Genomic DNA, 18,723 nt, shown 5'->3' on the forward strand with positions numbered 1-18,723 from the left:
CATCACACAGATGAGCTCTGGGGCACTAGGCTAGCACCTGCTACCAGGTCCCCTGCTGAGAGGGCTGGTGGTTCCATGGGTTGGGGGTGGGGGGGGTAGTGTGAAAGAGCGATAGGGAGAGAGGAAAAAGAGAGAGAGGGTGAAAGATTAAAGGGGTGAGAGAGAAAGCGAGCGATGAAGGGAGAACTACTGATAGGAAGAGAGGTAAAGACTGAGAGGGACAGTGAAAGGGTAAGAGAGAGAGATGGACTTAGGTGCCCACTACATCGGTAGAGTGCCTGGGTCACGGTTTAAAGAGTCGGATTATTCCACCAATGCTGATGCTAACACAATGCAGTGGCTAATAGGTAGATTACATAGTCAAAGGGCGTTAGTGCTCATTGTTTCTAATGTACTCCCTCACCTACAGCAGCGGTTTAGCTGAGGTCCAAATCCGCCCACTGTATGTTTTGTCTTTTGTCCTCCACATGACTGTTTCAAATGTCAAACTGATTACAAGGAAGTGAGTTGAGCAAAGGGAACCTGCCTTGGCTATCGCTTTTGTGTGAAGGCCATTTCAATGAGACTTACACACTCATGCGTGCGCACGCACGCACGCACACTCACACACACACACAGAGACACGAACGCACACACACATCAATAGAGCTTCCCGAATTTCTATAGTAATGTGCTTCATTGCTCACGCTCCTTCTAATCGATTGTGTATGGTCATCCAGTGTGTATCGCCGCAGACATTTATACCGCCACCCTGTTTGGTGATCATTTCCAAAAACATTTCCTCTGAGCCACCACTGTTTGCACACAGTCTGCTATCCAACTTTATGTCTGTCCACCAGACTGGTATTCAGAACACAACAGTGCTTTATATTCTGCAGATGAATAATGGGACCTGATATGCAATAATCCATTTAGTGTGAACAAACCTTTTGTATTGGCTATTTTATTCATTATCAACTATGTTGTGAAATGGCACCATTTGTTTCATTCTCGTAGCCAAGCAGCAGGTAAATAGGCCCCAGTATTCACGGTATGCTCAAATCAATATCACGGCACAAATCAGAAATAAGTATGCCGCCCACCCCTTTTTCTGACCAATCAGTGCCATGAATCCATTAACCTGGGAGAAACTAAAAAACGGACAAATTCCAGATCCCTGAACTCATAATACACATGAATATGCTTTACTTCCAACTTTTCAAACAAGCTGCTGAATGTGCCAGATCTGTGAATAACCCTGTTTGAATACCACACATCATTCTGAGTGACATACTGTAGCTTTTTAAATCATTTAGCGGATGCTTTTAGCAAAAGTGACTTACCGAACTGTCAATGTTGTGAATATAGTGACACATATTGTGGAGTGGCGGTAAGGATGGCATCATAAACTCATGGCTCTGTTTATCAAACCTAAAATCACACTGAAAGATTAGTGGCACAACAGGAAGATTCTTACCAACAGTTAGTGGAGGGCCGGACGATGTGATAGCAAGAGAGGCATCAAGGCATCATTTGTCAATTTCAGAGATGTTCACGTGGGTTTAAAAAGTTAATAGACAAAGCCAGGGTAGTGCTTGTGATTAAAACTCCTTAATTACCCATAATGGCCGTTCGTACTGGAATATTGACATGTCCATGTTTTCGCTTACAAAAGAGATGTCCTTTTAATGAGATTAGCCTGAATAAATACTTTGGTATTCTGTGGCTCAGTTGGTAGAGCGTTGTACTTACAATGCTAGGGTTGTGGGTTCAATTCCCGCTGGGGCCACATATATGAAAAGTGCTTGCACTGATGACTAAAACCCATTGTATAAAAATGGCATGTGTTTTATATTAAATACAGGTTAAATAGGAATACATAACCAAATATATATATTTTTTCTGTCTTCATCATTATCTAATATTTGTGTATACATTTTCTGTTTTGTTTCCCCAGACACTTCCTCTTTAAAACGGGCACAGAAACAACCCCTTTCTTTAGCACAGCAACCCCAGGTTACACCATGGCAACAGGGGCAGCGTACTCCACACCGGCACGTCCCCTACCCAGAAACACCCTCTCTGGAGGAGCTTTCAAGTTTAAAAAATCCCCCAAGCACTGTTCCTGGAGGTGCACCGCCCTGAGTGCAGTGGGCGTGGCTGTCCTGCTGTCAATCATCCTCTGCTATTGTATAGGTAACTATAGCCCCTCCTTATTGACATTGTTGTATTAGTCCGTAGTTAACCATGACCCTTCCTGCTTGAACTGTACTGTGTTCATACTGTGTATTATGTACCGTAATTGCTGGACTATTAAGCGCACCTGAATATAAACCGCACCCACTGAATTATTAAAAAATATGTATTTTGTACATAAATAAGCCGCACATGTCTATAAGCCGCAGGTGCCTACCGGTACATTGAAACAAATTAACTTTACACAGCCTTTAAACGAAACACGGCTTGTAACTAAAATAAATAGGCTTTAACGAAACACGGCTTGTAACAAAAATTAAAACAGTAGCCTACCAAGCCTCCTCCTATGCACTGAAACCACTGAAGTCATCTCCTTCAGTGTCGGAGTTGAATAGCCTCAGAATTGCTTCATCCGATGTTGGATCGTTTTCATTGTCGCTCTCGTCACTTTCATCCGGAGGCAAATACCCCGCTGAGCTCATGCTGCCCCTTCAACACGCAGCAGTCCAGCCTTTCGTAACCCGTTGATGATAGTGGATTTTTTGACAATGCTCCACGCTGTCAGGACCCACTGGCAGACTTTACCATAAGTTACTCTTCGCATGCGGCCCGTTTTAGTGAAGGATTTCTCCCCACTTGTCATCCAAGCCTCCCACTGAACACGGAGCGCCACCTTAAATGCACGATTTACACTGATGTTGAGTGGCTGCAAATACTTTGGGCCATCTGCTTTTCTTCCCTCTGAAAGGTTTGTTGTCTTTTTGCACTGAGTCAGTTCCTCACGCTGCTGTTTACAAAGTCTTATAATCGACTCATTAAGGCCAAGCTCCCATGCAGCAGCTCTATTTCTTTTTCCAACAACCAGATCGATCGCCTTCAACTTGAAAGCTGCATCATATGCATTTCACCGTGTCTTTGCCATGATGAGGGTGACACAATTACTACCGTAATCAGAATGATGGGAAGTTTGAGCGCGCTCGATTTACATCACATTATGTGACGGGGGTCAGTTTTTGGCGGCGGCATGAATCTTGCGAAAGCGGGAAAAATCCATAAATTAGCCGCGTCATTGTATAAACCGCAAGGTTCAAAGTGTGGGAATAAAGTAGCAGCTTATAGTCCGGAAATTACGGTAGTATAGGTAGCTATAGGCCTACCCCCCCCCTCCCCCCCAAAAAAGACAATACCCACTCTCCAAAGCTAAGCTAAGTATAGAAAAGAGCATAAGAGCAATCATCCCCACATACATGGACAACTACAGGTACTACAACTACTTTCAAAGGTCTTTCAAAGATATTATCATTGCAAATATAAATGGCTTGCCATTCAACTTCGGTGGTGAAATAGCCTTCAGTCCTCAGGAGAGACTTCCAGACAGCACCCAACACTATAACACACACTATACCCTTTCCAATAGGTTCAACTATAGACTTTCTGATAGACAAGTCGACTTGACTGAATGGCTTCGATCAGCGTTGACTGGCGACTTTATAAGCTGTGCTAAAAGTGGATCTTCTCATTGGTAAGATAATGTTCTTTTCAGCATTATCTTGCATTATCTCGCTGAGCAGATATAGCAGACTCTAGGATATTGTTCCACCAGTCGTCGTATGTCAGTCGGATACAGAGACATGTCCCGATGACACTGTTGTGTATGAATCTGTCAGATCATGGCAGTTCCACTGACAAGGGCTCTGCATCATCCTGCTATTCTGATAAAACACCCACAGAGTGGCATCACTGACAGCAGGTTAGTGTTTTTTTGTCATGAATCTTGTTCTGGAGGCAGCTCTGCAGAGTGGTCACTAGCTAGCATAGCCACAAAGTCATTAAAACTCATTTTAAATGTAACCTTAACCAGACTGCTAACCTTAATGCCTAACCCTTAACATAAATTAAGAACAAAAAGCTTAATTTTTTTCATGCATTTTTATAATATAGCCAATTTTTACTTTATAGCTAGCTGTGGCGGCAGGGTAGCCTAGTGGTTAGAGCGTTGGACTAGTAACCGGAAGGTTGCAAGCTCAAATCCCCGAGCTGACAAGGTACAAATCTGTCGTTCTGCCCCTGAACAGGCAGTTAACCCACTGTTCCAATGCCGTCATTGAAAATAAGAATTTGTTCTTAACTGACTTGCCTAGTTAAATAAAGGTATCTAAGGGGAAATTGCTCAGTTCTGCCTCCATGACAAGAATCATGACAATAAACATCAACTTGCTCACTGACATGACCTAGTCCTATCCATAGGAGCCCTGAAAGACAGACAGTTTAAATTCACCTCGACACCCTACAATGACACTGTCTAGAGAACAACACGCCCAGCACCCTACTGACAATATTAGTTTATCACAAGGTTGTCACTGACTGACCTTCTCGCAACATTGTGACAGCATCATGTGTTGATGGGGAATAACCCCGAAAAAAAAGGGAAATATCCTAAGAACTTGAAAGCATTCCTATCCAAAGTATTTTGAGGAGATGCGAGGGAGGGGATGCGAGGAGTCAAGAGCTGTAAGACTTTGCAACAAAATGTCTTCCAGGAAGTGCTTTCATCTCTTTCATTACGGAACCATTCTCCCCTATAGGACATAATTCCCCCACAGAATGGGCTTTGCCAGTTTTTTACAGCATGCATCAAAGAGGACTTCTCACTAACCTTTAGCGGCTTGACCATAGCGATAAAACAGGTGGAGATTGTATCTGTCCTAACTGTCTTCCTGAGTGATGCACACTCTTCATCTTGTCTGTGTGACTTTCTCCTGAACTGCCATAGGATTCATATGGTGCTGAAGGGAGGACAGGATGACATGCTCGTATAGAGAGAAATAGGTCTGTGTAGAAATGATGCAATGGAGAGGACCGGGGAGAGTGCTCTCCATAGAAGAAGTCCATAAAAGTGCCATATCGATATCCATGTACATTGTCCCTTTATGATCTGGACCCTGTTTTTTCGTGATTCATGTTTTTATCTTGCTCTATCATAAAGAGCATAATGTGTTTTTAATGTGTGTGTTTTGTGGGTTATTTTGTCTGGATTCCGCTTCTACGGCTTATGAGTGCTCATGTGGGCCTGTGCGTGCATGAGTGTGTTTGCCACGTGGGAGTTTCTATTGGTGTGAGTGTGTGAGTTCAACAGATGTAGGCGTTCTTTGCCAGTTGCCTCAGGTTGAGTTTTTTTTCCGCCTTCCTCTCTTTCATCTGCAGCCAAAACATCTGCCAGGTGCACTGTCTTAAATGTCTTCAATATACATTCATATACTTTGCCTCTGCCAGCCCCCAGATAAGAAACACAGTCCCACACATGCAGAACATACAAGGAAACTCGCATGCACTCTCACATGCACTCTCACATGGTCTCTCTCGCACTCTCTATCTCTCGCTCTCTCTTTCTCCAACACGCACGCACGCACACACACACACCCATATTGTACATTAGCAAGTCAAGTCAGTAAACAAAAAACAACTATACTGAATAAAAATATAAACGCAAAATGTAAAGTGTTGGTCAAGATAATCAATCCACCTAACAGGGGTGGCATATCAAGAAGGTGATTAAACGGCATGATCATTACGCAGATGCGCCTTGTGCGGGGGACAATAAAAGGCCACTCTAAAATGTGCAGATTTGTCACACAACACAGTGCCACAGATGTCTCAAGCTTTGAGGCAGTGTGCAAGTGTCATGATTACTGCAGTAATGTCCACCAGAGCTGTTGCCAGGGAATTCAATGTTAATTTCCCTACCATAAGCTAACTCCAACATTGTTTTAAAGAATTTGGCAGTGGCTCCAACTGGCCTCACAACCGCAGACCACATGTGCCCACGCCAGCCCAGGACCTCCACATCTGGCTTCTGAGGAGTATTTCTGTCAGTAATAAAGCCCTTTTGTGGGGAAAAACTCATTCTGATTGGCAGGGCTTGGCTCCCCATTGAGTGGGCTGGCTTCCCAGTCATTTGAAATCCATAGATTAGGGCCTAATGAATGTATCTCAATTGACTTATTTCCTTATATGAACTGTAACACAGAAACTTTGAAATTGTTGCACGTTACATTTATATTTCTGTTCAGTATAACTGACACCAGGCTGCATCCATCCAACTTCTCAAAAATATGATCCCATTCGGCATTCTCTCTGATTCCGCTGCATTGTTTCTCCTCGCGGGGTTAGCTATGTATTTTCTGCAGTTGAGACCCCATACCCTGCTGCCCTGCAAGGAGTCTGTTTTGAAAAAAGGTTTGATTCAGATCAAACCACTCAGAAATCCGAAATGGCGGAGTTTGGCTTCCTCGGCACGGCTCCACAGCTGCCAATCTTTTGAAGGAGTCTCCCCCTCTCACTGTGTTCATAGAAGACCAAGTCTCCCCCAACAACAAGACACAGCTTGATAGCGTCTTATTCAGAGACAGGGGTTGGAGGAATAAAATAGCATTTTTGGTTGGTTACGCAATACAGGACTAGCAAAACTAGATAGTTTGAGGCTCGAAGACACACAAATACACATAGAAACAATTCGGTTTCCAGATTTTTGTCGTTGTTGATTCAGGGGTGTCCTTGTGTTGCTTGTTTTTGAATTGCTTGCTTTGTATTAGAGGAGTTGAGGAGTAGACCCTCATCTGCCTCCTCCTGTCAGTTTGGTGACAAATGTTTGGGTACAACGTCCCACTGTGCTCTTTGATGCAGTGCTGTTTGTGTCCCGACACTCTAGTGTGCCTAAAGAGGCACAGCAGTGTTCCTCCTCTCCTCAGTATTGATTGTGCTTGCTGTGTCTGGGCCCTGTAGAGTTTTACAGTCTAGCACTTAGCCTACGTGGGGAACACCCATAGTAAGCTAACCTAGTACAAAATAATTCCCACTCTTTAGTATTTCTTAGACATTGAAGATGTAGGGCCACATGTAGAATGATTTAATGCAGAGGGGACAAGGTCACCCCAGGCCACAAAATGATGTATTGTTGGATCTCTTTTTCCTGCTGTCCAGCAAGTGTTGTGTCTTAACGGTTTGACCGTTTGCCCTAACCGTAGTATATTCCACTGTTTTGTTCACATTACAGCAATGCACTTTTTCGGCCTCAACTGGCAACTTCAAGAAACAGAAAACCAACCCGCGTTTGAGAACGGAGAGGTGAAGGCTTTGCCCACTCAACCGAGCATACTGACAGTACTCTCAGCTGACTATGGTAAGGACCTTAGCTAAATCTATTCAGATAGCCCTTTTAACCGAAATATTTAGCATACATTTGGGGAAGGAGCACAACACATTTCTACGTTTCTGAGTATGTTTGCAGCCCTAAATTGCACTGGATGCTTGTTTGTTTGTTCATCCAGCTTGCTAATGTGATGCATTTGACTCAGCACAAAAATGGTCCTAAAAGTAGCCTTGCCTATACTGTAGATACCTTCTGAATTGCCCAGACAGCTTTGCACTACCTAATCTCTTCAAAGGGGGGGACACTCTTGACCCAAACTGCTACAGACCTATATATATCCTACCATGCCTTTCTAAGGTCTTCGAAAGCCAAGTCAACAAACAGATTACCGACCATTTCGAATCTCACCATACCTTCTCTGCTATGCAATCTGGTTTCAGAGCTGGTCATGGGTGCATCTCAGCCACGCTCAAGGTCCTAAACGATATCTTAACCGCCATCGATAAGAAACATTACTGCGCAGCCGTATTCATTGATCTGGCCAAGGCTTTCGACTCTGTCAACCACCACATCCTCATCGGCAGACTCGACAGCCTTGGTTTCTCAAATGATTGCCTCGCCTGGTTCACCAACTACTTCTCTGATAGAGTTCAGTGTGTCAAATCGGAGGGTCTGCTGTCCGGACCTCTGGCAGTCTCTATGGGGGTGCCACAGGGTTCAATTCTTGGACTAGACTCTCTTCTCTGTATACATCAATGAGGTCGCTCTTGCTGCTGGTGAGTCTCTGATCCACCTCTACGCAGACGACACCATTCTGTATACTTCCGGCCCTTCTTTGGACACTGTGTTAACAACCCTCCAGGCAAGCTTCAATGCCATACAACTCTCCTTCCGTGGCCTCCAATTGCTCTTAAATACAAGTAAAACTAAATGCATGCTCTTCAACCGATCGCTACCTGCACCTACCCGCCTGTCCAACATCACTACTCTGGACGGCTCTGACTTAGAATACGTGGACAACTACAAATACTTAGGTGTCTGGTTAGACTGTAAACTCTCCTTCCAGACCCATATCAAACATCTCCAATCCAAAGTTAAATCTAGAATTGGCTTCCTATTTCGCAACAAAGCATCCTTCACTCATGCTGCCAAACATACCCTTGTAAAATTGACCATCCTACCAATCCTCGACTTTGGCGATGTCATTTACAAAATAGCCTCCAATACCCTACTCAACAAATTGGATGCAGTCTATCACAGTGCAATCCGTTTTGTCACCAAAGCCCCATATACTACCCACCATTGCGACCTGTACGCTCTCGTTGGCTGGCCCTCGCTTCATACTCGTCGCCAAACCCACTGGCTCCATGTCATCTACAAGACCCTGCTAGGTAAAGTCCCCCTTATCTCAGCTCGCTGGTCACCATAGCATCTCCCACCTGTAGCACACGCTCCAGCAGGTATATCTCTCTAGTCACCCCCAAAACCAATTCTTTCTTTGGCCGCCTCTCCTTCCAGTTCTCTGCTGCCAATGACTGGAACGAACTACAAAAATCTCTTAAATTGGAAACACTTATCTCCCTCACTAGCTTTAAGCACCAACTGTCAGAGCATCTTGCAGATTACTGCACCTGTACATAGCCCACCTATAATTTAGCCCAAACAACTACCTCTTTCCCAACTGTATTTAATTAATTTATTTATTTTGCTCCTTTGCACCCCATTATTTTTATTTCTACTTTGCACATTCTTCCATTGCAAAACTACCATTCCAGTGTTTTACTTGCTATATTGTATTTACTTTGCCACCATGGCCTTTTTTGCCTTTACCTCCCTTCTCACCTAATTTGCTCACATTGTATATAGACTTGTTTTTTTTTACTGTATTATTGACTGTATGTTTGTTTTACTCCATGTGTAACTCTGTGTCGTTGTATGTGTCGAACTGCTTTGCTTTATCTTGGCCAGGTCGCAATTGTAAATGAGAACTTGTTCTCAACTTGCCTACCTGGTTAAATAAAGGTGAAATAAAAAATAAAAATTAAAAAAAATCATTATACCGTACCCCATTCAGCCTTTACCCGTAGAGGTAATTTTGTATGCGATGTCTACCACGTGTGCCACCTCCCTTCCCCTTTAAAGCAAAAGGCCAGTGACTTAATCGTTGCAACACTCGGTGTGATTTAAACTGGTCTAGATTTAAAACCTCGTTAGAAGTGCTAATGAAGATAGCAGGAGGCTCGTTTTGGGACTGTTTAAAGGCAATCGGTAGCAGGCCATTTTCTCTCTGGAGGCAAACGTGTCTCTGTATGTCTTCATTTTGGTGCCAAGGTAAAGTGACAGGAAAGGTCCTCATGCAAAAAACACCCACACAAACAAAGATGGAAAGCGTCAACAAAGACGTTAACGACCTTCACAAGTATTAATGGAGCACCGAAATCACAAATGGACCACTCTTGGTTTTTATAGTCTTTGTTTTTAAACTGTGAAATGGGAAGCTGAAATAACTACATAGATGGATTCGTACCAAGAATTTTGGATTCATATTGTCTGTTATAATCTAAACTCCGTAGGGCCATTGTGAGAAAAATGTCAATCATTTTTTATTTTCGTTTAATTTCAATAGTCCTGCTTTAGTTCCACTCATATGTTTATTCTAAGTGGTTTTTGAAATAATTATCAGACAAACAGATTTGAAAATTAATGTTTTGATCATGACATCACTGGACACGGAAGTAGGGTATTTAACTTTTCATTTGAGAATAAGTCAAATTCCCCCAAAAATGATCACATGCTTCATAGGTGTGGACTAACAGTGAAATGCTTACTTCCAAACAATGCAGCGAGAAAGACAATAGAGAAATAATATAAATGTAAAACCGCCAGTAATAATAAATACACAATGAGTCATGATAACTTGTCTATATATACAAGGGGTACCAGTACCGAGTTGATGTGGAGGGTACAAGTTAACTATTTAGCCGTCTAATGGCTTGGTTTGAGAAGCTGTTCGTGGTCCTGTTGGTTCCAGACTTGGTGCATCAGTACCGCTTGTCATGCGGTAGCAGAGAGAACAGTCTATGACTAGGGTGGCTGGAGTCTTTGACCATTTTTGGGCCCTTCCTCTGGCACCGCCTGAAATAGAGGTCCTGGATGGCAGGAAGCTCCGCCCCAGTGATGTACTGGGCCGTATGCACTACCCTCTGTAGCGCCTTCCTGTGGGATGCCAAGCGATTGACATACCAAGCGGTGATGCAGGCACCCAATATGCTCTTAAAGGTGAAGCTGTAGAACTTTTTGAAGATCTGAGGGCCCATGACAAATCTTTTCAGCCTCCTGGGGGGGGAAGAGGCCTTGTCGTGCCCTTTTCACGACTGTGTTGATGTGTTTGGACCATGATAGATCCTTAGTGACGTGGACACCGATGAACGTGAAGCTCTCGACCAGCTCCATTTCAGCCCTGTCAATGTGAATGGGGTTGTGCTCGGCCCTCCGTTTCCTGTAGTCCACGATCACCTCCTTTGGCTTGCTGACGTTGAGGGAGAGGCTCTTGTCCTGGCACCACACTGCCAGGTCTATGTCCTCCTACCGTAGGCCAGGGATCATCAATTAGATAAAAAAAAATATTGAGCTGCTGGTTAGGGGGCCGTGAACATAATTAGAAATCATTTGTAGACTAAAAATTTACCGCATAATCATTTCAATCCTTGCTTACATTTGCAATATGACCACATCATATTATGCATGGGATTACTTGGGAACAGATTTCCAAAATTAAGGTCACTTGGAGCTGATTTCCTGGTGTTTTTACAGTGTTTTATGTCTAACAAAATACCGAACCCTGTTATAGCCTGTCTCGTTGTCGTTTGTCGTAGGCAAATTCATGTTTGATCGTAACTCAGGTGGAGTCATGTTTAAGTGGGTGTCTTTGCAGCTACATAAACCTTTAAAAGCTTCATTTCCCCGTCCTTTTGATGTATTGTTACAGTACTGTATCAGGTAGTGTATCAGCTATTACATTTAGATCCTTAACATTAGTGAATCATCAATGGAACGATCTGTTCCATTCTCATAACCAGCAAGGTTTTATTTGAGTGGGAATAAAGAAGTTTGAATTGTACCAGGAAGTAGAAATATCTGTAACTACTGAAGCTGACTTGTATTTCTATGTTGTCTTTTAAATATGTCCACAGTTTCCCCCTCCCAGGTTCACTGGTAGGCTATTCCAGAGGCTGGGGCATAATTATTATTTATTTATTTTACTAGGCAAGTCAGTTAAGAACAAATTCTTATTTTCAATGACAGCCTAGGAACAGTGGGTTAACTGCCTGTTCAGGGGCAGAACGACAGATTTGTACCTTGTCAGCTCGGGGATATGAACTTGCAACCTTTCGGTTACTAGTCCTACGCTCTAACCACTAGGCTACCCTGCCGCCCCAATGACTAAAGGCTGCTTCTCCATCATTTTATTTCAATCAAGGTGATATTGAAAATGTTATCATTTTGCCGAAAATGGGTTCACAGAACACAAGAACAGATGTTTGTAAAACTGTAACTGTGGTTTCAGAGAGCTTGCACATTATAGGTATAGTTTTCGAATATGGTGATGAACCGGTAAGTGCTCTCTCTTTCTCCCTTCCAGGCAGGAATGGTGCGGCCCATCAGGAAAACAGCTCCATTGACACCGGGCAAGTGGAGGTGGGCAGGAGGGTCGGTCAGGGAATACCGCCAGGGGTGTTCTGGCGCTCTCGGCTAGCTATGGAACAGCCGCGCTTCCTCAAGTTCAACATCTCTGTTCAGAAGAACGCACTGGTTGGGGTCTACGGGAGGAAGGGTATCCCACCATCTCACACACAGGTAAATGGTACATCTGTTGAGTCGGGTGTAGAAATCTGACTGTATGAATTTTGCAAAATGACAAACAAATCCACTGCCATGCTTAGAATATTCCTCTTTTCTCTTTTATCTTCGAAGTGTCCCAAGACAAAGTTTTATTTCTAAAACTGTTCATCAACTGAACGACCAGATTCTAATCCTTGAGCGGATGGTCGGGGGGGGGGGGCAGGACCATCATTTCAAATCATTTGTAGAATGCAAATTTACCGCGAGAAGCCCAAACAGATATAATATTTGACTAAAGCATAATCATTTCAAACCTTTCTTACGTTTGAATACAATCACATCGTATTATGTATGTAAATACTTGGGAACAGATTTACAAAATTAAAATAAATGGGAGCTCATTTCCTGGTATTTTATGTCCAACAATTAAAATTATATATATATATATTTTTTTGTCAGAGTTCCCCAAATGGCTCGCTGGCTGCCAGTTGGGGAAGCCTGACTTAAAGGGTTGTGACCAGGCCGTTGCTATTTTCCACTTCACTCTCGAGTAAAAGCTTTCAACTTCACCTTTTTGACATTCTCTGACTTGACTTATTGAAGAGGAGCCTCTTTCAGTTGGGCCACTATCAAAAGAAGAAAAAAAAGTTCAATACAAATTACAACAGGAAAGAAGGGATTACAAGATGAAAGAAGGAAGGAACCCAACAAAATCAAAGACAACAAACAGAGTCCTAAAGAAAGAAGCCTCCTTTTATGTCCAAAGCGATTGCTGTGCAGGAAACTGTCAATGCCTAGACACAGAGTCCACCACCACTGCCTTAGAAAACTGTCTGTTAAATTGCCAGGGAGATAAATCGATGTGTTTACTTAACTGAGCATGAAAGACCCCAATGAGAGATATTGACCGTTGGTTACATTTACAGCCTGAGGAGAGGAACAATTTTAAAGTGCATCACCTACCCCTCAAAAGAAAAGAAAAAACTCAATTTGTTATTGAGCGTCTTACTCTGCATGAATTATCAATTGTTTAAAAGTCGTTTTTTTGAAGAAATTATCAACACTAGTTTGAATTCCCAAGTACTAGCTAATCATTTTTAACAATATTTGTTAGGGGTACATCAGCTTTAAAATTGCAGATAGATTGTAGCTTCCATCAATGTAATTGTCTGCATCATTTCCAATCCCCCATATATTCTTTGTAAATATATACAGTACCAGTCAAAAGTTTGGACACAGCTACTCATTCAAAGTTTTTCTTTATTTTTACTATTTTCTACATTGTAGAATAATAAAGACATCAAAACTATGAAATAACACATATGGAATCATGTAGTAACCAAAAAAGTGTAGATGAGATGGACCGTAGAGTGAAGGAAAGCAGCCAACAAGTGCTCAGCATATATGGGAACTTCTTCAAGACTGTTGGAAAAGCATTCCAGGTGAAGCTGGTTGAGAGAATGCCAAGAGTGTGCAAAGCTGTCATTAAGGCAAAGGGTGGCTACTTTGAAGAATCTCAAATATAAAATATATTTTGATTTGGTTTAAGACTTTTTTGGTTACTACATATTTCCATATGTGTTATTTCATAGTTTTGATGTCTTCCTTATTAACAATGTAAAAAATAGTAAAAAATAAAGAGAAATCTTTGAATGAGTAGATGTGTCCAAACCTTCAACTGGTACTATATATATACATATAATTATTATGATTTATTTTTTGTATATATACAGTGCCTTACAAAAGTATTTATCCCCCTTGGTGTTTTTACTATTTTGTTGCATTACAACCTGTAATTTAAATGGATTTGAATCTGTATTTCATTTAATGGACATACACAAAATAGTTCAAATTGGTGAAGTGAAATTTAAAAAATAACTTTTCATAAAATGTAAAAATATATTTTAAAAAACGGGAAAGTGGTGCGTGCATATTTATTTACCCCCTTTGCTATGAAGCCCCTAAATAAGATCTGGTGCAACTAATTACCTTCAGAAGTCACATAATTAGTTAAATAAAGTCCACCTGTGTGCAATCTAAGTGAGACATGATCTGTCACATGATCTCAGTAAATATACACCTGTTCTGAAAGGCCCCAGTGTCTGCAACACCACCAAGCAAGCGGAACCATGAAGACCAAGGAGCTCTCCAAACAGGTCAGGGACAAAGTTGTGGAGAAGTACAGATCAGGGTTGGGTTATAAAAAAATATCTGGAACTTGGGACATCCCACGGAGCACAATTAAATCCATTATTTAAAAAAAATGGAAAGAATATGGCACCACAACAAACCTGCCAAGAGAGGGCCGCCCACCAAAACTCACGGACCAGGCAAGGAGGGCATTCATCAGAGAGGCAACAAAGAGACCTAAGATAACCTTGAAGGAGCTGCAAAGCTCCACAGTGGAGATTGGAGTATCTGTCCATAGGAACACTTTAAGCCGTACACTCCACAGAGCTGGGCTAGCCAGAAGAGTGGCCAGAAAAAAGCCATTGCTTAAAGAAAAAAAATTAACAAGCGTGTTTGGTGTTCGCCAAAAGGCATGTGGGAGACTCCCCAAACATATGGAAGAAGGTACTCTGGTCAGATGAAACTAAAATGTTGCTTTTTGGCCATCAAGAAAACGCTATGTCTGGCGCAAACTCAACACCTCCCATTACCCCGAGAAAACCGTCCCCATGGTGGTGGCAATATCATGCTGTGGGGATGTTTTTCATCGGCAGGGACTGGGAAACTGGTCAGAATTGAAGGAATGATGGATGGTATATGGCACAGCTGTCAATATTTGTTGTCCTTAAATGAAGCTGGTACACTTTTTTTATTCATCACAATTTTCTTTAACCAATTTTGGTCTTAAATGCAGGGCCGACAGACAAGTTTCTTACTTTTTCCCCCCTTCTACTTGCCTCTTCCATTTTTGCGGTTATAGAAGTTGGTTGTATTATATGTTCTGTCTTTTCTGGTGGATTAAACTGATATTGCAACCAAGTTTCTGTATCTTGTTTTAAAAATAGTGATATTTTGGAGATTATTTCCTTTTCAAATAACCAAAAGTGATCTGAATAAAAGGAAAAGGGACATTCTTGAACAAGGGTGAGACATTTTTACCAGTCTGCTGGAGAACCAGTTTTGATTTAAGTATGACCGAAGCCTTTAGTGAGAAGTCTAATGCTTTAATATTTAATAGACACAAAGTCAACCACCACTGCCTTAGAAACGGTCTGTTAAATTGCCAGGGAGAAAAATCGATGTGTTTACTTAACTGAGCGTGAAAGACCACAATGAGAGATATTGACCGTTGGTTGCATTCACAGCCTGAGGAGAGGAACAACTTTAAAGTCACCTACCCCTTAAAAAAAATAAAAATAACTAAATGTGTTATTGTTTTACTCTGCATGATTCATCAATTGTCTAAAACTAGGTTTGTGAAGAAATTATCAACAATAGTTTGAATTCCCAAGTATTAGCTAATAATTATTTTGTGGTTAATTTGGTAGCCAAGCTAGGCTTGGCTTCTTGTCCATAATTATTTGCTCCTATTGTTAGATTGAGATGAGCCTTTGCCAAGGAATCAATATGTACACACTGATCTGGGAGTAAATGAATATTTGGGTTTTGGACTTTTCTTACTTGGCCCCCTGGCCACCAACACAAAATGGCCTATATCAGCAGGGTAATAACTCTTATCCACCCCTCAGCTCCTCTCAAAAGGGTTTAAACCACTGAGTGTTGACTTGGCTCACCCTTGCTTTAATGCTTTATTTCCTGTCCGTACTGAGTCAGTTGGAGAGTTGCTTTGTTTTGTGTCCGCTGCATGTCCCATTTCTCATACTAAATCATTTTTTTACTTCATTCAACACCCTGTGTTTGTGTGACTGAAACACTGTTAACATACAGATTGAAAAGGATCATTCTTCTGGAAAATCTTTACTTTGACTCAATTCAATCATGGATATCTCCTTTAATGTAAAATGATATATTTCTTTTAACAGATATTTTCCCTATATGCACCTGGAAGTACAAAGAATGTCAAGGCAGATTGTTTTCATAATCTTATGTCGAGTGACCAATGAATAAGTCCCAACTGACTTCTCTGGTTCACCTTTCTTCAGTATGACTTTGTGGAGCTGCTGGATGGCAGCAGACTCATCGCCAAAGAGAGGCGGGCTTCCACGGAGCCGGAAGCCAGGGGGCAGATGGAGCACCAGGTCAGCCTTCACCAAGCTGGCTTCATCCAGTACCTGGACTCTGGGGTGTGGCATCTGGCCTTCTACAATGATGGGAAGAGCCCGGAGACAGTATCATACAACACCATCATCCTAGGTAAGGGACCACCTCTGTAGAAATGGGTGAGGAGGGCACTATAGATTTGTGTTAATGTACTTATTGGAGGTTATTTTTCCCCAAGTTACTGAGTGAACATTCCTTCTTAGAGAATGACTGAATACATTTACATTTACATTTAAGTCATTTAGCAGACGCTCTTATCCAGAGCGACTTACAAATTGGTGCGTTCACCTTAAGACATCCAGTGGAACAGCCACTTTACAATAGTGCATCTAAATCTTTTAAGGGGGGGGGGGGGATGAGAAGGATTACTTTATCCTATCCTAGGTATTCCTGAAAGAGGTGGGGTTTCAGGTGTCTCCGGAAGGTGGTGATTGACTCCGCTGTCCTGGCGTCGTGAGGGAGTTTGTTCCACCATTGGGGGGCCAGAGCAGCGAACAGTTTTGACTGGGCTGCGCGGGAACTGTACTTCCTCAGTGGTAGGGAGGCGAGCAGGCCAGAGGTGGATGAACGCAGTGCCCTTGTTTGGGTGTAGGGCCTGATCAGAGCCTGGAGGTACTGAGGTGCCGTTCCCCTCACAGCTCCGTAGGTTGCCACTGGTAGGCCAGATTACCACATACATACACTAATCAAGAATTTAAACTACATCTACATGGGCTGAGTTTTGCGTTGGGGAATTCCGTCAATCCGTTAAATGGAGTTATCGATTACCAATGTCAAAATTGCCTGGATCTGTTGAAACAAGGGTTTGGAACCAAAATTATTTTCCAATCATTTCATACTGAATAGAACCATTATTTTTCTTGTTCCGTTCCACTGTTCCGATCTGCAAAATAAAGTTCTGGACTGGATCAAACCCCCAAAAACAGTCCTTCTGTTCCTTTTTAAGAATCTAAAATAGATGTTTTATTTTATTTAGCTCGACATTAAATGAATTCACCAATGAGTGCAGATAGAGCTGCTTGCTATGGAGCGGGCAAGCTATAATTCTTTAACTACATGCATTGGACTGACAAGTGTAGGGTGCGAGATGTGACACATTTTGCAGGTGGGGAGAGAGGAAGAGAAGGTGGTGGAGGAGGCTTGACTTGAAACGCTGGGCATCTTGTTATGACAAGCATTATTTGACCAGGGATGTTCTCTTGACAAGTGAGGGAATTTAACCATTTTCCCGTCCTCTTAAACATTGTACTTTTGGGTGTCAGGGAAAATGTATGGCGTAAAAAGTACATCATTTTCTTTAGGAATGTAGTGAAGTAAAAGTAGTCCAAAATATAAATAGTAAAGTACAGATACCTACAAAAAAAAAAACTCAAGTAGTACTTTTAAAGTATTTTGACTTAAGTTCTATACACCACTGGTAATTATATCCATTTTATCACACTTGATACTTCTAATTGGATTTACTTGTGATTGGAAACACGGAAGTGCGCCTTAAGTGCCCTTAAAGCCTACAACTGGAGTGCGCATCACTGCGCTATTACTCAGATCGCATCTCAGAGCGCATCGTTATATTCCTTCACTCATTCACACACATTGTTCAAAGGTAAACGACCCCGACAGATGAAAATGCACATGAGGGCTATTTACTTATCAATGAAATAGGCTAATAAAAACCCTAATGCATGGCTGGTTACTACTGCCGCCATGTTAGGCCAGTTCGCTTGCCCCAAATATTGTTTCACTTTCGAGAGAAGCGCAACTTTTCTCTCCCGACACTTATCCTGCAACATTTGTGCAATCCAAATAAGCTATCTACATTTGTAATTTTATTTTCAAATGATCTGTCGCTCGGTAAACAGCCTGGGCGAGAAGAAATAATGGCAAGAAGCATGAGCTTAGATCACAAGACGTCGTCAACAATTAAATCATTATACGGACAGACAAAGTAGGTCTACTAAACAACACCAAGTCGAGAGACAAAAACAACCACATCGCCTTTGTCTACAGAAAATAATTAGATTGAACAACAATGACTGGCTACGGATTCTGATTAATACATAATGTTTGGAGAAGGGGAGACTTGTTTCCTGAGATGAATCTATTCTCTAATTAAAAAATCTCTCCCTAATTTCGGTGGGGCAGGTAGCCTACACACACACACACACTGGAAAATATGTTCAGCTGGCATGCAGAAACTGGAATATGTTTCTAAATGACAGAGTGCTTTGCATAGGCTCTTTGTTACATTTTTTGTGGGACTGTAAAAAAATATCTGGAAAGTAAAATACGTTATTAACCGGTTCCCATGCTTTTAAAATAGCGGTTAT

At 42.0% G+C, this 18,723-nt stretch overlaps 1 protein-coding gene and 1 non-coding gene across 2 annotated transcripts in view; both read left to right on the forward strand.

Moving 5' to 3' along the window:
- The first annotated feature begins 1,693 nt into the window (after positions 1-1,693).
- On the forward strand, positions 1,694-1,768 carry trnav-uac (transfer RNA valine (anticodon UAC)). Its single transcript has one exon. It is a non-coding gene; the product is annotated as a tRNA-Val (tRNA).
- A 168-nt stretch (positions 1,769-1,936) lies between these two features.
- The window catches only part of LOC115129549 (teneurin-3-like), a 74,208-nt gene continuing 57,421 nt past the window's right edge, over positions 1,937-18,723 (forward strand). Inside the window, exons 1-4 of the mRNA XM_029660004.2 lie at positions 1,937-2,175; positions 7,229-7,354; positions 11,967-12,181; positions 16,279-16,489. Of these exons, the coding sequence (XP_029515864.2) occupies positions 2,004-2,175; positions 7,229-7,354; positions 11,967-12,181; positions 16,279-16,489 (724 nt within the window). The 5' untranslated portion in view covers positions 1,937-2,003. The remainder of the gene's footprint in view (positions 2,176-7,228; positions 7,355-11,966; positions 12,182-16,278; positions 16,490-18,723) is intronic.

The sequence above is a fragment of the Oncorhynchus nerka genome, linkage group LG5, assembly GCF_034236695.1.
Source record: "Oncorhynchus nerka isolate Pitt River linkage group LG5, Oner_Uvic_2.0, whole genome shotgun sequence".
NCBI classification, from domain to species: Eukaryota; Metazoa; Chordata; class Actinopteri; order Salmoniformes; family Salmonidae; genus Oncorhynchus; species Oncorhynchus nerka.